General features: G+C 45.8%; 1 protein-coding gene across 2 annotated transcripts in view; it reads left to right on the top strand.

Moving 5' to 3' along the window:
* The window catches only part of ATG7 (autophagy related 7), a 1,270,091-nt gene that overhangs the window by 276,384 nt on the left and 971,946 nt on the right, over positions 1-21,761 (top strand). For both annotated transcript variants that reach the window (XM_086938958.1, XM_086938957.1), the window contains exon 12: positions 1,828-1,918. In XM_086938958.1, coding sequence (XP_086795084.1) covers positions 1,828-1,918 — 91 coding nt within the window. The remainder of the gene's footprint in view (positions 1-1,827; positions 1,919-21,761) is intronic.

Below are 21,761 nucleotides of genomic sequence, written 5' to 3'. Positions count from 1 at the left end.
AGAGACACAAGGTGAAAATAAAAAGGGGGAAATGTTTAAAAGGGGGCAAGGTACACACCCTCTGACCCCCTAGGTTTTCTGAGGGGGGCCTAGAAGGACCCTGAAGGGTAAAAAACCTTTTTTTGCAATTTTCGCGGGGTAAGCGCTGGGTGCGTTCCCATGTACTCTCACCGGTACGCGCACCCTGAGCTCACCACTTCACTCACTCCTTTACAATATATAAAGAATATAGCTCTTTTTGGAGAATTGGAGGTAGCTCTAAAAAGAACCGTTTTTTTTCTTTCTTTTTTAGTTTTTCTTTTTTTTCTTTTTACGAACCTTTTTAAATTTTTTTTTGGTATCTTTTGCGAACAATCAGGAGGATACTCTGCTCTCCAACACAAAGGAGTTCATTACACTGCTTAAAACGAATGTTGATGTCGCTGAAAACAGGCTGAATGTTGGGAATCAGCTCCACTGATCTTCCTCTCCCTGATGATGTTTGTCCTCTGGTGGAAGTTGAGGCGCCATCTCTCGGGGGATTACGTGCCAGGTCCCTGACACTCTCCCGGGCATAGTTCTGGGGGTGCCTCCTTTGAACATGCCTGATCATTGTTGAGTTGCCAAAACTACATTTTCTTCCAGGGTCACCCCATGAAAGAACAGTTTGGCAAATGTTGTACTCCACTTTTGGAACATTAACCTTTTTCTCTCCTTTTGGAATAGTAAAGCATTTCCAGATAAAGTGCTCCTTCACCTTTGGCTGAGGAGTTTCCTCTTGGATAAACCCATCAGAGTCCTCACTGCTGCTAGGTGGTCTTGCAGCCATTCTTTCTAAAGTAATGAAGAGAAACAGGGAACAGGTCTTGCTTTCTCCAAAGTGAAAGAGGTAGTGAAGGAAATGGGTGGGGTTTTCATTAGTTGTAAAAAAAAGCTGTAAAGAACCAATGAAAAGTTTTATAATAATGTCACATGACTTGACGCGCTTACGCTGCGCGCACCGGAGCGCTTCCGGGGGCGCTTAGGAGGCACAAACGTAGGTGCTTCCGGGGGCGCTTACGCGGCACGAACGTAGACTCTTCCGGAAGCGCTTACGTGGCGCGCCTAAATGACGTTTTGCTAGCTTTTCGGAAATACGTTTAAAGTTAAAATACGGGTATTTAAAATAAAAAATACTACTTTTATAAGTATGCCACTAAATGTCTTGCATTATTTTTTACTTTAAATACAAACTTTTTTTTTCTCGCCCGCGGGATTTGCGCTCTAGCTGCACTCTCGGGTAAGCTCACCTATTCCTAGCTAATTCCGAACTATAACAATTGGGAAACCTATGTTTTTTTTAGTAAATATAAATATATATATATATATATATATATATATATATATATATATATATATATATATATCTGTGTATGAATATACTTACCTTAACTATACTTATGTTGTGTGATAAAGGCATGCGTTGTAAACGCACATGCATGGTAGAGACGTGTAGTATAGACATTGTGTGGCAAAGGATGTTTCTCATAAATAAGTGATTATTTTGTTGCTGTGTAGTTTGTTCCTATAGTGTGTTTCCTGAAGGTATGCACAAAAAATTTAACATTTTTGATCCACTCAATTATAACAAAAATTAAATCGACACATTCAGTTTGAGACCTCTTTTGTCGTGCACAAAATGTGTTTGATGTGAGCTATTCATTGAGTCATGCACCTTCCTAAAGACAGCTATGCAGTTCATACTTATATGGGTGTATAATCTCTGAATCAAAGTATTTCTTTAAAGAAGAGCAATATCGATGGCCATATTCATTAATTTTTTTCAGTGCAGTATTTTATGTTTTATAGATTGTCCAAAGTCAGTAGGATGGGAGAAGAACCAAAAAGGAGGAATGGGGCCAAGAATGGTGAATCTTAGTGACTGCATGGACCCCAAAAGGTATGCACTGGTAATGAGTCTCTACCAGTCTCTCTTGATTAGAAATAAATAACATGGCTGTAATTGTTAGTTTAGAAAGGTGTTATTCATGCCATTAGCAATCCAAAACCAAACTTTGCTTTGAATGTGGATTAAAGTTATTTTAGGATGTTTATGACTAAAACATTTCACAGGGAAAGTGTGGTATAGTAGAAACCAAAGGTGAGGTTACCAACTTTGACAAACATTGAATAATGTATTTCTGCATTGCCAGGTTTTCATGGTGAAGAATTGGCTTGGTAGTTTTGTTTGCCCTGTTCCCATGATGCACTGGGCCAGGGACAGACTGATTTGCATATAGCCAGGTTCTGAACTGGGATGGTGCAGTGAGATAAATAACGGTGATGGATCAAGCCCTGATCTTTGGACTGGGTAAGAGTGGTCTGCTTAATTCAGACACTCTGTTTATCACCATCCCCTTTTCTGAATCGTTTTTGGCCACTATAGGTGTGGCAGGGTATACTCCGACATGAGTCTCTTTCTCACTGCACCATCAGGATTCAAGCAAGCCGGGCCGAAGACGGCTGAAATGCCAGAAACCGCTCCCCGGTAGCTTGTCTCCTTTTTGGTGAAGAATTGGCTTGGTAGTTTAGTCTGCCCTGTTCCCATGATGCACTGGGCCAGGGACAGACTGATTTGCATATAGCCAGGTTCTGAACTGGGATGGTGCAGTGAGATAAATAACGGTGATGGATCAAGCCCTGATCTTTGGACTGGGTAAGAGTGGTCTGCTTAATTCAGACACTCTGTTTATCACCACCCCCCTTTTCTGAATCGTTTTTGGCCACTATAGGTGTGGCAGGGTATACTCAGACATGAGTCCCTTTCTCACTGCACCATCAGGATTCAAGCAAGCCGGGCCGAAGACGGCTGAAATGCCAGAAACCGGTCCCCGGTAGCTTGTCTCCTTTTTGGTGAAGAATTGGCTTGGTAGTTTAGTCTGCCCTGTTCCCATGATGCACTGGGCCAGGGACAGACTGATTTGCATATAGCCAGGTTCTGAACTGGGATGGTGCAGTGAGATAAATAACGGTGATGGATCAAGCCCTGATCTTTGGACTGGGTAAGAGTGGTCTGCTTAATTCAGACACTCTGTTTATCACCACCCCCTTTTCTGAATCGTTTTTGGCCACTATATGTGTGGCAGGGTATACTCAGACATGCGTCCCTTTCTCACTGCACCATCAGGATTCAAGCAAGCCGGGCCGAAGACGGCTGAAATGCCAGAAAGCGGTCCCCGGTAGCTTGTCTCCTTTTTGGTGAAGAATTGGCTTGGTAGTTTAGTCTGCCCTGTTCCCATGATGCACTGGGCCAGGGACAGACTGATTTGCATATAGCCAGGTTCTGAACTGGGATGGTGCAGTGAGATAAATAACGGTGATGGATCAAGCCCTGATCTTTGGACTGGGTAAGAGTGGTCTGCTTAATTCAGACACTCTGTTTATCACCACCCCCTTTTCTGAAAGGTTTTCATACAAAGCACAAAAATATCCTCGTATGAAAGATCGATCCTTCTGTCTCTGGCACGGATCACCCCATTTTGAGCATGATTTTGGCATCTACCATTGCCATTAGAAATCCTTATCTATTGGACGAGATGGTGTTTTCCTTATCTGAAAAGCAGCACTACTGTTGACTCTTTGAAACTCACTCTGATAAAATAAATAACTGATACCTGTCTGTTATGAGCCACAGTGTCTTTCAATGCGCGTACCCATCCTTTAGACAAGTTTCGAATGCTATTACTGTTGCTACACTGCCAGCCCCAACATGGTGTATACATTATGTTATATAGTAATATGTTTTGTTCAGATAGTGTTAACCATCTGCGCAAAATGTGCACAGCAGTTTATTACAAACCATAATGTTTATATCACATGCACATTTTTTATGGCACTGCTGAATTGCTCACTTTCTGACAGTTGAGTAAAGCAAGGGAACAGTGAGCACGTGCACCCTTTTTTTTTAATGTTATGATGCACCTCTTTAGGCAATACACACTGCATCCACTTTCCCTTCATTCGGGGCTTACTCAGCCCTGGAATGAAGTGTATGCCAACTGATCGATAAACAAATAACCTGCCAACACAAAATTGCTTTAACAGAAATACTAAATGCTCAGTACACAATGGTCCAAAGACCCATGCAGAGCAAGACATAAACGAATACGTTTCTTATTTCATAAATACATTTTATATACATTATTTGTATTTTTTCTAATTTGTGACTTTCCTTCCAATACAATATACACAATACATCAAAGTTTCACTAGACACATTTTTTCATGAATACAATCCAGTCGTGGCTGGCATGGCTTGCAGGGAGTGGGGGGGGGGGGGTGGAGCACGCGCGGGGTGGGGCTGGGTGGGGTTGCGGGGAGGTCGCTTGAGGGGTGTTAAATAAAAAATAATAATTCAACTTAGCTTGAGGACAGGTCCCACGTCTGCTCAGCTCCTGCTCTCTTGCATCCGACAGGAACAGGAAGCAGGCAGCCAGGCTCTCTACCCTAAGCCAAGCACAACACTGCAAGCAGCGTTGTGATTGGTCCGAACGGCACCCAGCCAGGGGCTTCTGGGCTCAGCATGTTCTCCATGCAGGCTGCATTGCAACCTGCATGGAGAAAGGCAGAGTGCGCCTGACTGTTTGGGCGGCGCTAGAGGGCTGTCCAAACAGACATTGCGTACGCAGGTGTGGGCACACCACTCCTCCCCTGCGCTGCTGAAAGCAGGCAGCCCCGTCACCTCGCCCGTAACGCAAACATAAAATGGTAATAACTAAAAGTTATTACCATTTTATGTTTCTTCTGCTCGCACTGCAAGAAAGCAGTGGGGCGATGCTCCTGATACATTCCTTAAAAATGGATCCACAAAGATACAGCCACCCACACCCACCCAGACCATAAAAAAAGAGCCATTCATACACTTACAGCCACAGTTGTACAGATTCCTACACTAAAATAATAGAAGACCATGGGGTGTCTAATCATGATAATATACTGAAAGACATTGCCACTTTGCATTCATATATTTGTATTAATATAAAGTATTTCAACACTTATTGATGATCACTGTTCTTTCACTTATCTGTTGACCTGTGTTTCGGTGCACAGCGGTCACATGATCATTTTCCTTCCTCAGGACACCTCTATAAGGCTGACGGCTTTGAGCATGAGGTTGATAGTGAGAAAGGGCACAAATCCTCAATCTCTTCAATGCTTATTTGCTGATTGAAATTCAACTTTGACTGGACAAAGATTTTCAGATTAACTATTTCATGGCAAGGATAACAAAACATATCTAATCAAAGATTTGCCAAGGAATTTCTGCATGCATCGCTTCTAACCATAACTAGTCTGGCAGGCCTCTCAAAAGGAATGTTTAAGGTCACTCTGCCAGAGGCATAGGGGCCACGGCTCCCCTCTTCGCTGAGGTATCCATTACTTAAATCTGTAAGATAGCAATGTACTCTTAATTTGACACTATTACCTATAATTACTGCCTTGTCATCCAGAAGCAAAAACAACAATTGATGGACGGTTGCACAATGGCAAAACATTCCCCCCAGTCACAGAACTGGGTTTAATCAATCGTTATTTTGCTCACCACACCACCCCAGTTCAGACATGGCCATAGGCAATTCAGTCTTGACCCTGTGACTCATGGGAACAGTCCAGCCCGAACTGCCAAGCCATGTCTTCCCTGGACCGGAATCAAGCATCCTAGGACCGGTTTCTGGCTATCAGCAGTCATCAGCCAGGATAGCTTGATTCCAGTGGCATGGAGAGCATGGGACTCACGTCTGAGCATACCCATCCCACTTGGGGTGACAAATGCAAAAACAACAATTGATGGGCGGAATGTTGTACAATGGCAAAACATTCACCCCCAGTCACAGATCTGGGTTTAATCCATCGTTATTTTGCTCACCACACTACCCCAGTTCAGACATGGCCATATGCAAATCAGTCTTGACCCTGTGCCTCATGGGAACAGTCCAGTCCGAACTTCCAAGCCATGTCTTCCTTGGACCGGAATCAAGCATCCTAGGACCGGTTTCTGGCTATCAGCCAGGATAGCTTGATTCCAGTGGCATGGAGAGCATGGGACTCACGTCTGAGCATACCCATCCCACTTGGGGTGACAAATGCAAAAATAACAATTGATGGACGGAATGTGGCACAATGGCAAAACATTCACCCCCAGTCACAGATCTGGGTTGAATCCATCTTTATTTTGCTCACCACCCCACCCCAGTTCAGACATGCAAATCAGTCTTGACCCTGTGCCTCATGGGAACAGTTCAGCCCAAACTGCCAAGCCATGTCTTTCCTGGACCGGAATCAAGCATCCTAGGACTGGTGTCTGGCTATCAGCCATCAGCCAGGATAGCTTGATTCCAGTGGCATGGACAGCATGGGACTCACGTCTGAGCAAACCCATCCCACTCGGGTGACAATTGCAAAAACAATAAGTTGGCTGGGTATGCCCAGACGTGGGTCCTTTACTCACTCTACCACTGGATTGCAGATAGCATGGTTGATAAGGATTATGAATACGAAACCTGTCCCAGGATGCTTGTTTCCGGTCCAGGGAAGACATGGCTTGGCAGTTTGGGCTGGACTATTCCCATGAGGCACATGGTCAGACTGATTTGCATATGGCCATGTCTGAACTGGGGTGGTGGAGTGAGCTAAAGAATGGTGATGGAATAAACCCAGATCAGTTGACTAGGTGTGAGTGTTTGATTTGCTCAAACGCTCCGTCCATCATCCCCTTTGGTATCGCTTTGGCATCCAGAAGGCATCTGAGATGGTGTTGAGGTAAGTGGTACTGTGTAACCTCGTTAAATACCGTAAGCAGCATTACCCCTTTCTTTTGTAATTTGTATTACACTGTTACTGCTGTGGTTATCACTATTCAAGCATGTGAATCAATAAAAATTGACATACATGTAACTACAGTTGTCCAACTTTGAAATCTTTTATAGATTCCCATGCAACCTACACATGTCTCTGGAAAGAGGCTTTTTCAGGTTTACTATATTCTGACTGTCTGTGAAAATATAAGAGGCTGGGTCTCTGTAATAAGTTGGAGGTCTGAGTTTCTTAATCTCATTTGTCAGCATTCTGGTCACATCCTGAGGTGTATGGAATGGAATACATATGGTCTACGACTGCTGCAATGTTAATTACGGTGTGAGAGGAACTTTTGACTGTTGCCAAACTGAGAATACCCGGTAGTCATTGTTGGCTGACGGGTATCCCCAGTTTGACAATGGAAAATATTCAAGCATGTGAATTGCTGATAGATATTAAAGTTTGAGAACTTTAGTTACAGGTAAGTACCTTTTTCCTGATTAAGCTGTTTCTTTAAAAAGCTTCATGCAATTACAGCAAGTATAAGAAATAACACTTTTGTTGAAAGATCTGTGAAAATATCGAGGACGCTGTGCTGTTGGAATCAGTATCCTGCAGAAGGTCACATGTGTCTAGTGCAAGTCACTGCTATATGCTGGATGGTCAGTTGGGGGTGTTTTTGGAATTGTAATCCGGAATGTAATGAGTTGAGCGGGATAAACTGGACTTGTCTGGATTGAGTTTCTATTGTGGGTCTCCCCTTCACCTTTTGCTTCATGTTGGCCAGGTCACTGCCTGTTTCTATTTTAAATCCTAAATCTAAACCTTCATGTTAACGCCCGGAGGTGCGCAGAAAGTCAAGCAGCAGCCCTTATGTAAAGTGTTCCTTTAAATTGTAACATGAAACAATTGTAAGTTATCATACTTTTGACTGGGGGCTCCCACAAATTGTAACAGTTCTCCTGAAGCCCAGCTCCTTCTCTGGCTTTGCATTTTGTGTTGTTTTCGAACTTTTTTTGTCTCGGTTTTCCGGACGATGAAGCTTCGTACTGGGTGTGATAGTCTTCTGGATACCCATATAAGGGCCAACCTCCAGGCCAACAATTTCCATAACATTGCCAGTAACCAAAACTAAAGTACTTCAGGACTACAAACCTCCTCACACTCTTTCTCTTTGTTTTTCAAAGTGATATTCAGAGTGCCCCATGTCCTAGTCCGTTTTAGAAGACCTTAGTTTCGTTTTTTCTTTTTGTTTTCTATTTTTGATTTGTTTTTTTGTGAATGTGGTATTTTAACCGAACTTCTTCATTTGCATGATTTTATTATATTTCTGCATAGTTTGGTCCCTGTAAGTTTGAAGTAAAATATTTGCAAATACGTTTATTTTTGAATATTTTTCAGTTGGGTTTGTTCCCATGCTGCCATTGTTACATTTTCCCATTCATTTTTACTGATTTGTTTTTTTGTTTTGTCTTAATACTTGATCTAGTTTTTTTTTATCGGGTATCTTACCTAATTTTCATTATTGCTGGGTTTCCAGTACTTCTGAGTGCAACACATACATACATCTTACCTATTGTGCTTTATCCTCGCCTTACTTTTCATATTAGTTTTCAATAAAACTTCTGTATCGTTTACTGGGCTATTGTTATTTTGGTTGCGCTTATATGTAAATGTGCTTTCTCTGATGATTTCCGTTTCCAGCTAGGTTTATGTCACTTAAACCTGCGTACTTCGCAAACTGTTCGGTATCGTGGGCCCATCCAGAGAGACTCACCACCCAGCACATTCTTTCACGTATCAAATCCTAGCACCCCAAATCTTTCTTGTGTAGTTTGATGGATAGACCATTAAAGTCTACAGAAATCGAAGGCAAACTTCGGATATGCTATCTGTGACCTGTGTCCACCTTTGTAAGACAGTGCCAGGCAAGGTTGCATTAGTTCTGTTGGGTGTGTGTTTTTTCCTAGGAGAAAGTGATACAGGTGTTCCCCATTGGTATTCTGAGCCTCTACACCAGGCCTTAAGATCCCAATGGGATGAAAATGTACTAATATTGTGCATGTTGAGACGTATGCACACTAAGAGGATCAAGAAAGCCGTCACTAGCATGTGTATTAAAAGCCAACGGTAAATAAAATAAAATCTAACTATTGCGTACGTTTTGCCAGAGGTCATCTTCACTTTAGAAAATCAGATCTTAACTATGTTTTTTTTTCTATGCTTAATTTAAGCTGGTGGTTGCCTGCACTCATTTTAGGGGACCGGCACTTATTTTATTTATCAGATTTTATCCCAGAGCAAGAGAGAGAGAAAAACACAAAAGGGTGAAAGGGAGAGGGAGTGAAAGACAGAAAATTTGAGACAAATAACGAAAGCAAACGGGGATGACCCTGAAGGAGTGAAAGAAAGGGACAATGAGAGTGTCTGTGGTGGATGAAAGAGGCATGATGTGGAATCAAGACTACGTAGCCTCCATTTTGAGCACCCCCCCCACACCCCCCCACACACACACATTCGATAGCACCAGCAGCGTGCTTTTGAGAAAGCCTTTGGTCCCAGAACTTATTCTTTAACATATTATGCACTGCCTTGTGTACAATATCAAGACTATTTGAGTGAGAAGTAAACAATGAAATTGTGACAAAGCACAATAATAGAACATGACAGGAGTTTGAAGCATGCATTCTGCTGCCTTGAAGCAGGATCTTGTGCTTGTCTACTGCTTACCAGTAACTCTAATGGCACCAATACTTGTTTGTTTACTGAAATCATAAGGAGACATCAAACGCAATAATCAAGCTACTCACATGATGTGATTGGTTGCGAAGCTCTGCAAAAAGGGTGGATGTCTTTTTACCTACTTGTTCTGATAAGCATCATTTATCTAAGCAGAGTACCAGTGTCCTAGGACATACTATTTGTCCTTAATTATCAGTCATCCCGCTGTCTCAGTTGACTTTCATCAACTTGTTGCCTGTGCATTTGCATACGAATTAACAACGTGGATGTTTTACCTTGATAGAAATTGCTTTCTAACTTGCTTTTTAATTGACTATTTCATTAACAGCATACCCATAATCCGAGATGTGGCAAACAAGTTTATGGAGTTTTTAGGCTACAGTCAGTAATTTGCCTGTGGCTAGAAAGCTGCGCTCCTACCTTTTTATTAAGGGATGTTTCCATTAAATTGTGTTTTCTTGAGAAATGCCAATTGTTTATTCTTATTTAAGCACCACTAAGGGGAATGTTTATTTTATAGCAAACTAATTAGTCTGATGACGGAATTTAATAAGTTGTTAGGCTGATTTGCAAATTTGACTTTGTTTTGAAAATATGAAAAAACAGGGCCTTGGGTTAAGAAGAAAATTGGATTCACAACTCAAAAGTTAAACTACCTTTTTTGTCAGCAGTTTTGTTCTCACCTCTATTCGTTGATGGGCACAAGAGTCCTGCTCTAATTTTGAAATAGTCAACATGGGAACTGTCTATTCCAGCTATTGCTGTGTGTACATCATGTAGTAACTTGGGGATGAAGTTAGCTTCATTGACGAAAAACACCCTTATGACTTTCTGTACGGCACACTCCATGCTGTTAATATTTCATTATGTTTTCATGATAATTTCTGATCAATGTATCTGAAATTTAGAAACAAAACATTTTATACTTAAAGAAACTAGCATTGCATAGGTAGAGCCAAAGAAGATTTTTAATATTCTGAAAATTATATAAAAAGCCATGTAAATGTCTGTAAATCTACGCAAGCATAGGTAAGAAAAAGTACCACTTGTGTTACTGAACTTGAATGGGATGCCTGTACTAAGAGGTCAAAAAACCTAATTTGCTGAAAGATACAAACTTTCTTTGGTTCAAATCTTTTTTTTTTAAGCCGACAAGAGATTAGGGTGGTACAACATCTCAAGGATTGTTAAAATCTCAAAAATTACAGCATATAAATTCTTATTCCCCACCCAACCTCAGTATAAATATCTCCAGTCATTTTCCTTCATGACCGATATCTTACTCTGCAGCTCTGTCTGAGCCAATGAGGAAAGGGAAAGCAGAGTGGCAAAAGATCAATGATACAACTGTTTTATACTACATACTTTACTTGTCGCCTGAGAAGATTTCCAGCAAACCAAATATCCGAGGTCCACATAGTCCCACAATTCCAACATGGCATATGGATTTTAAGTGTCTTCCGAGACAAATGTACTGTACTCCAAAGCATTTCAGTGTGCTGTTTTAGTGCTGACAAGTGTTTTTTCTCGGTTATTTTGCCTCTACCATCCCTCCATTCGCTCAGGGTTCACTCCCCCAAGAGTCCAGTTCCACCACAGGGCTCCTTTGAGTCCTTGTCCACTGTGTGGTGCCCAGCCCTCAGCTGTAGTCAACCCCACGGCCCTTACTCTCACACACCAGCAGTCCTCTTTCTTCCTATTACGGTACCAGTTTCCACATCGAAAGAGGTCTCATTTCCTCTACATCAGGATTTACCGGCTACAGGAGCCTCTTGGAGCCAAGGAAGGGCATGACGGGCGAGGACACACAGGCGCGGAAGGTCCCCCTGACGGCCAAGGCCATTTTGGTTCCCAGCCTGCCCCACCCCTAGCATAAACGTTCTAGAAGGTAGGTATTCACAGACCTTGTTGAACAAGGCAGTAATATTTGCTGCTGAAGAGTGAGTTAACTCTACTGTTAAACTTACCTTTGTACCATAGTGTAGAAATAGGATAATAAACATTCTCTAAATGAATCCCATGTTGAAATTTTACAAAAAGGTCCCCTTGAGGACATAATTTTTTATTTGGGCTGTTGCTTTTCGATGTAGCATTTCCTTAAGTGTATCTACTTTTTCAATAACATTTCTAAAGATGGTGGTGGAGAAAAGTGTCAGGGTGTATAGTCTGTTTTCTTTTAAGGTAGTCATTGTTTTGTTGCATCCCCAAAGTGACCTGGTAGATACTTCGAGGCCTCCTTTTTATTTTGCAGCTGATCACAATGGCGGTGTCAGTTCATATTGGAGGACTTAGAAAGGGATACTGCATTCTCTTGGTTCCTCCTTAAGGAATTGACACAGATTGACCATTGCCTCTGGCATGCTCCTGCTTGAGGAATGCTGAAGAGAGAATGTCTTGTTATAGGCATGTGTGGCTGTAGATACACAAGCTTAGCACTATCCTGCAGTCTAGTGTTGGGCTCGGATGTGTGCAAGTTGGCTTTCTTCGAAGAAAGCATTTCGAGTCACAAGCTATGGTGACTCCTTCTCTTGTGGTAATGCGCATGGTCATCACTCCATTGTTAGATTGTTTTCTTCTACCGTCCGGTTCAGATGTGTGCTCCTCTGCTCCATCTTGACATTGTCGTTTCCTAGTTTTTAGGCCATGATGTTGGTATTGTCTTCGATCACAGCTATTTCTAGAGCTACATTGATCCCTTGTTGGCCTCGTCGGAGCATCTCAGGGGGACAAAAGCCCCAGAGGGCCTTCACCCTTCGAGGCAACTCTCCATTTCACAGTGTCTCATCTGTGCCATGTCCATCTGGTGACAGAATGGAAGTTCTTCTGTTTCTGCCCTCGCTGCCAACATCAGGTGTGTAGCTTGTGCCTTTCTCTAGAACTCCAAGAATCCACTTGCGAGGCCTGCAAAGTCTTCCGCTCCAAGAAGAAGCTGCATGACTGATCGAGGTCAGGGATCCAGCAGGCAATATTCAGCCTTGCAGGGCCAGTGAACCTCAAAGTCCACATCCCCTTCGGCAGAGCCTCCAAGCCACGTTAGTTTGCCCTTGGCGGCACACAACTACCCAGTAGGAGGCAGGATCGATCATTGTCTTTAAGGATCGCAAGGCATTACATCTGACAGGTGGGTCCGGCAGATAGTCCAGCGAAGATATGCCCTACCATTCCTTTCCATCCTGCTACATCTTCCACCCTGATCATAGAGGTTTTTGGAGGACCATGTGTCCATTGTGCTGCAGGAAGTTAATGCTCCATTGGACAAAGGAGCCATAGAGAGGGTCCCGGCCTCAGAGATGAGATCTTGGTGGTACTACTGCTATTTCCTTTTGCTGAAAAATGGCAGTGGCCTCCATCCTATTTTAGACCTTCGACCCACTCAAATTCTTCCTGCAGAAGGACACATTTAAGATGCTCACTCTGGCCTATTTTCTACCTGTCCTGGGTCTAGGAAACCGGATGGTGGTTTAAGGTGGTGCTCAAGGATTTTCACTTTGCCTTTCTCCCCTTTGTCTTTAACAGTGTCCCTTGGGTGTTCACAAATGTGTTGGGGGTGGTCGCAGTGTACCTTCAGAGATTGAGGGTCCAACTTTTCCCCTAGCTCAAAAACTGTCTGCTGAAGGTGGACAGACCTCCCTAAATCACTGGGGTTTATGATCGACGTACTACAGTTGACCTTATTCCTGTGCCGAGACTCACTTTCATCTGAACCTTCCTCAATATGGTGCACTTCTGGGCTTTCCCTCCAGATCAATGAGTCCAGGATATTCTGGCTACTATTCTGATATTTCAGCTTCAGTCCTGAGTCTCAGTCAGGATAGCTCTGAGAATTCCTGGTCTGCTGGGCTCCTGCATCCTGCTTGGCAACCGTGCCAGATGGCACATGCAAGATCTGCAGTGGGATCTGAAGTGTCACTGGGGACAGCCAGTACTAAGGGAACCTGTCCGATTCGCTCCAGGTTTCTGAGGAGATTAAAAAAAAATCTGCAGTGGTGGCTGCTCATCTGCAACCCGAACAGTGGCACACTCTTCTACCTTCCCCACTGTTTTTTTTTTTTAAATTTTTTAAAAACCTTTATTTAAAAACAGTGCACACAGCTATTCAGCCTTACATCCCGGAGGCGAGGCAGCAGAGCGGACCACAGTAAATCAAAGTGCAAGAATCAGTACTTCAGTACGAATGAAGGTTAATTTTCCAAATTTTATATAAGAAACATAAGAAGGAGGAAAGGAAAAGAAAGGAGCGCCGAAACTGGCGCAACAAAGAAAGGCAATGAATTTGAAGTACAGTGAGGCGTAGTGAGGGGGCCGGACAAGTACAGAGAACACAGTAATAATCAGGATAATAGGGATACTAGAAATGCAGGGGAAGGGAAACACAGGATAGCAGAGTATGAAGTCTCCAGTTGGAACTATAGACTATGGTGACAAGTGTTCTTCCTGCGGAGCAGATTCTGGAGGTACGCAAATATTACCCCTGTATTCGTTCCAAGCCCCCCACATTTTCTGCCACTTTTTAGGCCTACCCCTGGCAACATGCAGTCTTTTCCCGGAACATACACCAATCCATGTTGGCCTTCCTCTGTACACCCATCGGAGCCGTCGCGGCTCCCCACCTCTGTGCGATGTCCCTTTTCGCTACCATATTACCCAAGGTCACCCATCGGGTCTGGGCCACGTTGTGGTCTGTCGGGCCCCATATATTCAGGAGGCACCTTCTGGCTTCTGCACACACTTCCACCCCAGTCACCTCGCTCATAATCGAGTGCACGCGTCGCCAATAAGAAGCTATTGCATCACATTCCCATATAATATGCATAAATGTGGCTAGGGCACCACAGCCGCGCCTACAGAGGCCATCAGTGGAGTGTCCCATATGTATAAGTCTGGGGCCGGTGACGTAGACTCTGTGCAAGATTTTCATCTGCACCAATTGAAGACGGGAAGAGATGGCGACCTCCTTAGGGGAAGAAACCGCGCTCTGCCAATCCTCGTCATCAATCTCTATCCCGTCACGCACCCACTGATCCCTCACTCCCAGGAGGAGGTCTGTACGAACATTGATAAGCTTCTTATATGTTAATGAAATGGCACTGTCTGGCATATGGCCATCCAGTACCCTGTCCTCTAAGGGAGAACTGTCGGGAATCGCCTCACCCTCCGGCATGGCGGACAATAGTGCGTGCCGCAGCTGAGCATACCGGAAAAATTCCGTTCCGCCCAGCTGAAACTGCCTGTAACTGGGCGAAAGATTTTACCTCGCCACGCAGCAACATGTCCTCCACCCTAGAGATGCCAATCAGGTCCCACTTATCAAAGCCTTTAGTATGCCACAATCTACCCAGTATCTCCGAGTCATAGAGTGGGGTCATCCTCGTTAGCCTACCGTTCCATTCCTGCGCCTTTGTAATAGTCCTCCAAATATGTACGCCGGTTTTCGTTGGACCAGACATCCGTTTGTCAAGAGACCTCGTGTAGAGCGCCCTATGATATTTCCCGCCGCCCAGAAGCCACCGGTCCATAGCATACCCAGGATTGTCCACAGGACCGTAGAGGCCATGGTTAATAGCTGCCAACTGGGATGCCCAGTAATACCTCCGCACATCAGGCAACGCTATTCCCCCATCGTACCACGGTAGCGTAAGCTTCGTGATATCGATGCGAGGGCGACCATCCCAGAGTAGGGCGCGTTGTAAGCTCTCGATCTCACTGAAGTATCGGGCTGGTACTGGGTCTTGAGTGTTTTGTAGGGCGTACAGGAACCTGGGCAAGGACATCATTTTGAATAACGCCGCGCGCCCAAGCAGAGAGAGCGGGAGTTTACGCCACCCCTCCACGTCTCGCCGAAGGCGGAGAAGAGGGGGAAGCAAGTTGCGCTCATAGCGTACTTTGGAGTTAGTGGAGATGTATATCCCCAAATATTTGAAGCCTTGGCTCGCCACCTGTATGCCGCAACCTCTCGGAAGGCGTGGTGTTCCCCCTTTTAGGACGTACAAATGTGACTTGGACCAGTTAATTACTAGACCGGAGTATTGACCGAAAAGTCGCAACACGTCGCAGGCCACAATGAGGGACCTGCAGGGGGAAGTGAGGTACAGAAGAATGTCATCTGCATACAGTGACACTCGGTCCTCGAAGTCAGGGGACCACCGGATACCATGTAGGTCGGGGTGGCTGCGTAACCAGGCCGCCAACAGTTCCAGAGCGAGTGCAAACAGGAGGGGCGACAGGGGGCAGCCCTGCCTGGTGCCCCTCTGAAGAACAAAGGATGCTGAGACTCGACCATTGACCGCTACATTAGCCAGGGGGCCAGCATAAAGGAGTTTGACCCACCCCCACGGGCCAAAACCGAGCTTCACCAACACTGCCCACAGGTAACTCCACTCAAGGGAGTCGAAAGCCATCGTGGCGTCCAAAGACGCCAGGACAGCCGGCTCCTCAAGTGTATGGGCCCTGGCCAGGACACCGTGAAGTCTACGAAGGTTAAGAGCAGTGTTGCGGTGTGGAATAAAGCCCGACTGGTCCGGGTGCACTAAGTCGCCGACGACGCCAATCAGACGATTAGCGAGCATTTTGGCTAGAATCTTAGGCTCCGCGTTTAATAGAGAAATGGGGCGATACGATCGGCACAAATCTCTTGGCTTCCCTTCCTATGATCTGCCCCCCCTCTCCAATATGACGTCCTGATGAAGACCCCGCTTAAGGACTTTAATTAGCCTATCAATAGGGGTCGAAACGTCGACTTTTCCCTTCTTGAGATTCCGGCACACCCCCGATCCATCAAGCAATTAGATGTGACCGTTGAATATGTTTTATTGGCTATGTTTGGAATTTTGCCTTAATTTTTTGGTATTTGCATTGTAATTGATTTGTACTATCATTGAATTTGGATGTTATCCTTCTTAACACTGTGTCAACATTCCATATTCTTTTTCACCTCCCTGAGCACTACCCTCCCTTCCTTCTCTTGGGGCTTGTCAATTCGCACAAGTTGATTCATTAATTGTTACCAGCAATCACACTGTTTTTTTGGTAATAAATTTTGTATACCAATTATTAAATTCTCACTTACGTTTGTCTAATTGTTCCTTTGGTAATTCCACTTCAGTGTATGTCCCTTACAATATACTATCCTTACGGGGACCCCCTTTATATTTACTACATAGCACCCAGGTCCCCGTGACTACATGGGTTCAACCCCCCTTTTGTGTAACATCCAAGAACATGTTCAGCAGGTGCGGGGAAACCACATCCGGTTTGATTTTGTACAGCTCTACCGGAATACCATTAGGACCAGGCGCCTTGCCAGACCTCAGAGTGCGAATTGCGAGCGCAACCTCGTCCGCAGTGACGTCCCTGTCCAGATCGTCACGATCCGCCTCAGACAGGCACGGGAGATCGATCTCCAACAGGAGAGCACTCGAGTCGGCCTCAGACCGGTCCGAAACAGAGGAGTAAACACCCTGAAAGTATTCCAAGAATGACTCAGCGATTGCGCTCGGGTCGGTAACCAACAAACCGTCGTCTCCCAGTATCTCCGGGACGACTCGGCTGGCCCTCTCTTTCTTATCGAGCCAAGCTAATAGCTTGCCCGCCTTGTCACCAACATCGTAAATCCGACCCTGCTGCTCCCTACCCATAACGAGAGCAGCGCCGGTGGCAAGGTCTCGATACTCCGATTGCTTAAGGGAGAGATTATGTAGCAGCTCGGGCACGGGACTCACCTCCAGTTGAGAGTCCAATTCCATAATCTCCGCCTCGATGCGCACCATGTCGGCGTCTCTGTCCCTGCGAGCTTCCGCTATGAGGGCAAATGCCTCACCCCGCAAGACCGTTTTAAACGCCTCCCATAAGGTAGCCGCCGATGCAACGGATCCGATGTTCTCGGTAAAATAGAGCTCGATAGCCTTGGCCAGAAGACCACGCGTCTTTGGGTTTCGAAAGTACCACAGATTGACCACCACCGGTCGGTCCGTAACAACGATGTTAAAATCGAATGAAACCCACAATGGGGAGTGGTCCGAGATGCCCCTCGCCAAGAAGCGGGCCTCAGAGATCGCCGGTGCATGAGCAGCCAAGGCTAGAACATAATCAATCCTCGAGAGGCTACCATGTGCGCCAGAATGAAAAGAGTATTGGCTTTGGGTGGGGTGTAGGAGTCTCCAGCAGTCGACCAACCCCATGGTATCAAGGAAAGTGGGAAGCCACAGTTGCGAGCTACGGAGGTCCCTAGGCGGATGTCTGTCCAAGGACCCGGAGCAAACCGAGTTAAAGTCACCCCCTACAATAAGCAACCCAGCTGGCAGATCCAAAATGGCGCTACCAAGGTCCTGAAAAGTGTTGTTTTGCAGCCCCGGGGGAACATAAACCGAAACCAGAGTCAAGACTTTTAAAAACTTTTAAAAACTTTTCTGTTTTCTGCTTAAACCCCCGCAGTACTCTGTAGTTTCATTCCCTGGTGAGCGCTGGGACGCCTTTCTGGTAACCAGGCGCTATATAAAACTCAGAATAATAATAATAATAATAAGACACACCCTTCCCACCGCCCTGCGACGGCTGCATACCTCCCCCTCTCGTCCACCACAGTGGAGTTAATCTCAAAAGGGAGAGACGTGCGCATCATAACACCCGCCCCCCGGGACCCCGAAGAGAACCCCGAATGTGCCACCATCTTGAAACCCTTCCTGTTGAGCGCTCGGCATGTATTCCCCACCAAGTGTGTCTCCTGCAAAAGAATAACATCAGGCATATGTCTTTTGAACAGTTGCAATACCACCCCTCTCTTAATACGATCACCCAAGCCATTGACATTCCAACAAAGAACTTTCAATTTCCTACCCCCCATCGTCGTATCCCAAACCCTCGCAAGCCCCCAGAGGCCTCACCGATACATGAAACAAAGCAGAGCATGTGACCCATTGCCTAAGAGAAAGAAGAAAGAAGCAAGGAAAACACACAGAACCAACCCCCACACCACCCCCCCACCCTGCACCCCTGCAGCAGACTAGAAAGCCCCCCCAACCAGCAGTGTGCCTGTCGCCCCATAAACTAAACTACAAAAAGACCCTAGAGGAGTAAGGAACCCTCGCAGTCCCCCCCTGCCACCGTCCATGAGAAAATAGGATATAACCAATAAAGTGCAACAGTTTAGCATTATAGGTCATAGTCAACGGTCACACCAACCGACAAGGGTAGTGCAAGAAGTACTATTCCTGAGGATCGAAGCCACCAGAGGCACCTCCAGAATGTTCATCCTGCTCCTCGCGCCGGTGCGGCAAAGTGTCCAGCCAGTCACTCGCAGACTCAGGCATATCAAAGAACAGGGCGCGGCCATCACGTTCAATGCGCAGTTTAGCGGGGAATAACATAGAGTATTTCAGCCCCAAGTCTCTGAGGCGCCGCTTCACCCCCGCAAAACTTTGGCGCTGTCTCTGAACAGCCCTGGTGAAGTCCGGGTAGAAGTTCACGTCTGAGTTTTGGAACTTGAGAGGCCCATGTCGCCTCGAAGCCTGAAGGATCGCATCTCGATCTCTGAAGTTGAATAAACGGGCGATGATGGGTCTCGGTGCGACGTCCGTCTTCGGAGGGCCGCCCGGTATTCTATGTGCCCGCTCCACCGAGAAGAAATGACTGAGGCCTGTTGGAGCCAGATGAGTCTTGACCAAGTCCTCGACAAAGAGGTCAACGGACGCTTCCTCCGCACCCTCCGGTACCCCAATAATGCACACATTCTGCCGCCTGGCACGTCCCTCGAAGTCCTCCAGCTGCCTTGAGAACAGATTATTAACCGACCGTAAGGTACAGACCTCCGTTTGCAGGTCCGAGACATCGGTCGCGAGGCTGGAAGTTTTGATATCGAGAGATTTCACTCGATCGTTCGTTTTGCCCAGGTCGGCCCTGATCAAATTGAGATCAATGGCCAGGGTGTCCACCTTATGTGCCAGGACCTCGTGTTGTTTGTGCATCTCAGTCCTGATGCCAGCGATAGCCCCCATGATGTCACGGAGAGTGGGCTCCGACCCTTCGGGCGAGCCCGCCCGTGGGGAGTCCTTAGATTGAGAGACAACAGTGGGCGAGGTCCTTTGCTGGGCGTACTGGTCGATCTTGTTGGTCTGGGGTTGGACCGTCTTCCTGCTGGCCCGGTTCGCCGTCCTGTCGGGATCACCCCTGCCAGCCATGTTGGGTCCGGGCAGAACAAAGGATAGCAGTCCGATGTCGCTGTAAGCGCTCAAACAGGCGCGGAGCGGAGCCTCCCCGAATGCCTAGTCAACAGCCAGCAACTCCGTGGCTACGTTAACTCCGCCAGCAGGTCTGAAGGCGCTCACTCAGCATATCGATCATGCTCTGCGTCGGTTCGACCGTCGGCCATCTGCAGGACAATGGTGCATCTCTGGCACAAAGTTCAACTCGACGTAGCTTCGCCAAGGAATGTCGGATTCGGGAACGGAAAGCGGATCCCGGGTCTACAACCACTCGCCATTTGGAATCCACCACCGTGGACCAGGATTTCTTCCAGGATAAGTGTGGAGGATCGGAGGGTCTGCGGAGCTCCGAGCTTACGCGGCCATCTTGCTTGCCCGCGAAGCTCCTCCTCCGTACCTTCCCCACTGTTGATTTGGGGGTCTCTAGTTGGCACAGGTAGGGACTCTTGCCTCTAGTCAGGGTAAGGGGGTACACTCCTAAAATAACCCCTGCTCACCCCCTTGATAGCTTGGCACGAGCAGACAGGATTATCTCAGAGGCAGTGTGTAAAGTATTTGTGAACACATACAGTAATCAAGTGACAATACTACAGATGGACACCACACAAGTTTTATATTAAAAATAAGTATTATTTATATAGACTTATCACAAGACCACAAATGACAAAAATCCACAATACAGTACTTAAAATGGTAGTTTTAGCTTAGTTCTGTTTAATTTTTAAAATGCGACCCTTTGATTCAATGTACCTTATGATGCGTCACGCTTCTACAACTAAAATGTTGCAGGGATGAAGATCCTGTGCAAAAAAATAAAGATGGCGCTTTCTCCTTGATGCGACACGCTTCTCGGTGATGCGACGGTGTCTGCTGCGACGTCTCTCCTCAGTCTCTCTGGTTCCACTCTTCAGCAAAGGTTTCTTCTTGTTTGTCCAAAAGTGATATACATTCTTGGGATCAGGGTCCCAATACTTATACCCCAAAATCCTTTGTCCTCTGAGGGCAGAGGGACCTTTGCCCAGTCCAAACCCGTTCTGGAGCACTCTGTTGACATGACTCCTTCCTTCTTTTCACAGTGCAAGGCAGAAACATCAGACAACCCACAGGAGTTGGAGCCAGCATTGTGGAGGGGAGGCACCTCCCTATTCAGGTCCCATGGGCAACTCCTCCCTCCCATCTAGATGCAGATCTCTCTATTCACCACTGGGCTGACTCATCTTGTCTCCAGGAATCCCCCAGCCCTGTCACTCAAACTTCAGACAAGGAATACGCAACCTAGCAGAGGCAGGCTTGGATAGATAGACAAAAAAAACTATTTTTTAAAAGTGGTATTTTCAAACACAGAATGTTAAAATCAACTTCACTAAAAGATGTATTTTATCATTCTGAGTTCAGGCAAACTAAACTCGAATTTCAACCATGTTCCCCGAGTCAGTTAGGATTATAAGATGTAATAATCTATTTGCCCATTCTGGCCTATGGAGAACAGGTAGCCTTGCAATAGTGGAAAACGAAAATGGCTGTAATTCACTATTAGGACATGCCACACACACCAGGGCATGTCCTACCATATACTTACAATGCACCCTGCCCTTGGGCCTACCATAGGGGTGTGTGATATGAAGAAAAGGGAAGGTTTAGGGACTGGCAAGTGGGTGCACTTGCCCAGTCAGCATGGCAGCACCAGACTGCACACAGGCTCTGCAATGGCAGGCCTTAGACACACTTTTACAGGCCGGTTCTGTGGGTGGCAAACCAGTATTGCAAGCCTACTAGCAGCATTTGGATTACTAGCCCTGGGCTCTCCTGGTGCACTGTATAAGGTTCTGACAGGTAAACCAAACCTGCCAATCATGGAATCCCTAATCCCTACATTAATTTACTATAGGGAGAGCATATGCACTTTAGCACTGATCAGCAGTGGTAAAGTGCCCAGAGTCATAAAACCAACAAAAACAGGTCAGATAAAATACATGAGGAAGGCAAAAAGTTCAGGGATGACCCTTCAAAA

The sequence above is a fragment of the Lissotriton vulgaris genome, chromosome 9 (assembly GCF_964263255.1).
Source record: "Lissotriton vulgaris chromosome 9, aLisVul1.2, whole genome shotgun sequence".
Taxonomy (NCBI): Eukaryota; Metazoa; Chordata; class Amphibia; order Caudata; family Salamandridae; genus Lissotriton; species Lissotriton vulgaris.
This window is presented reverse-complemented; position numbering and strand designations above follow the sequence as displayed.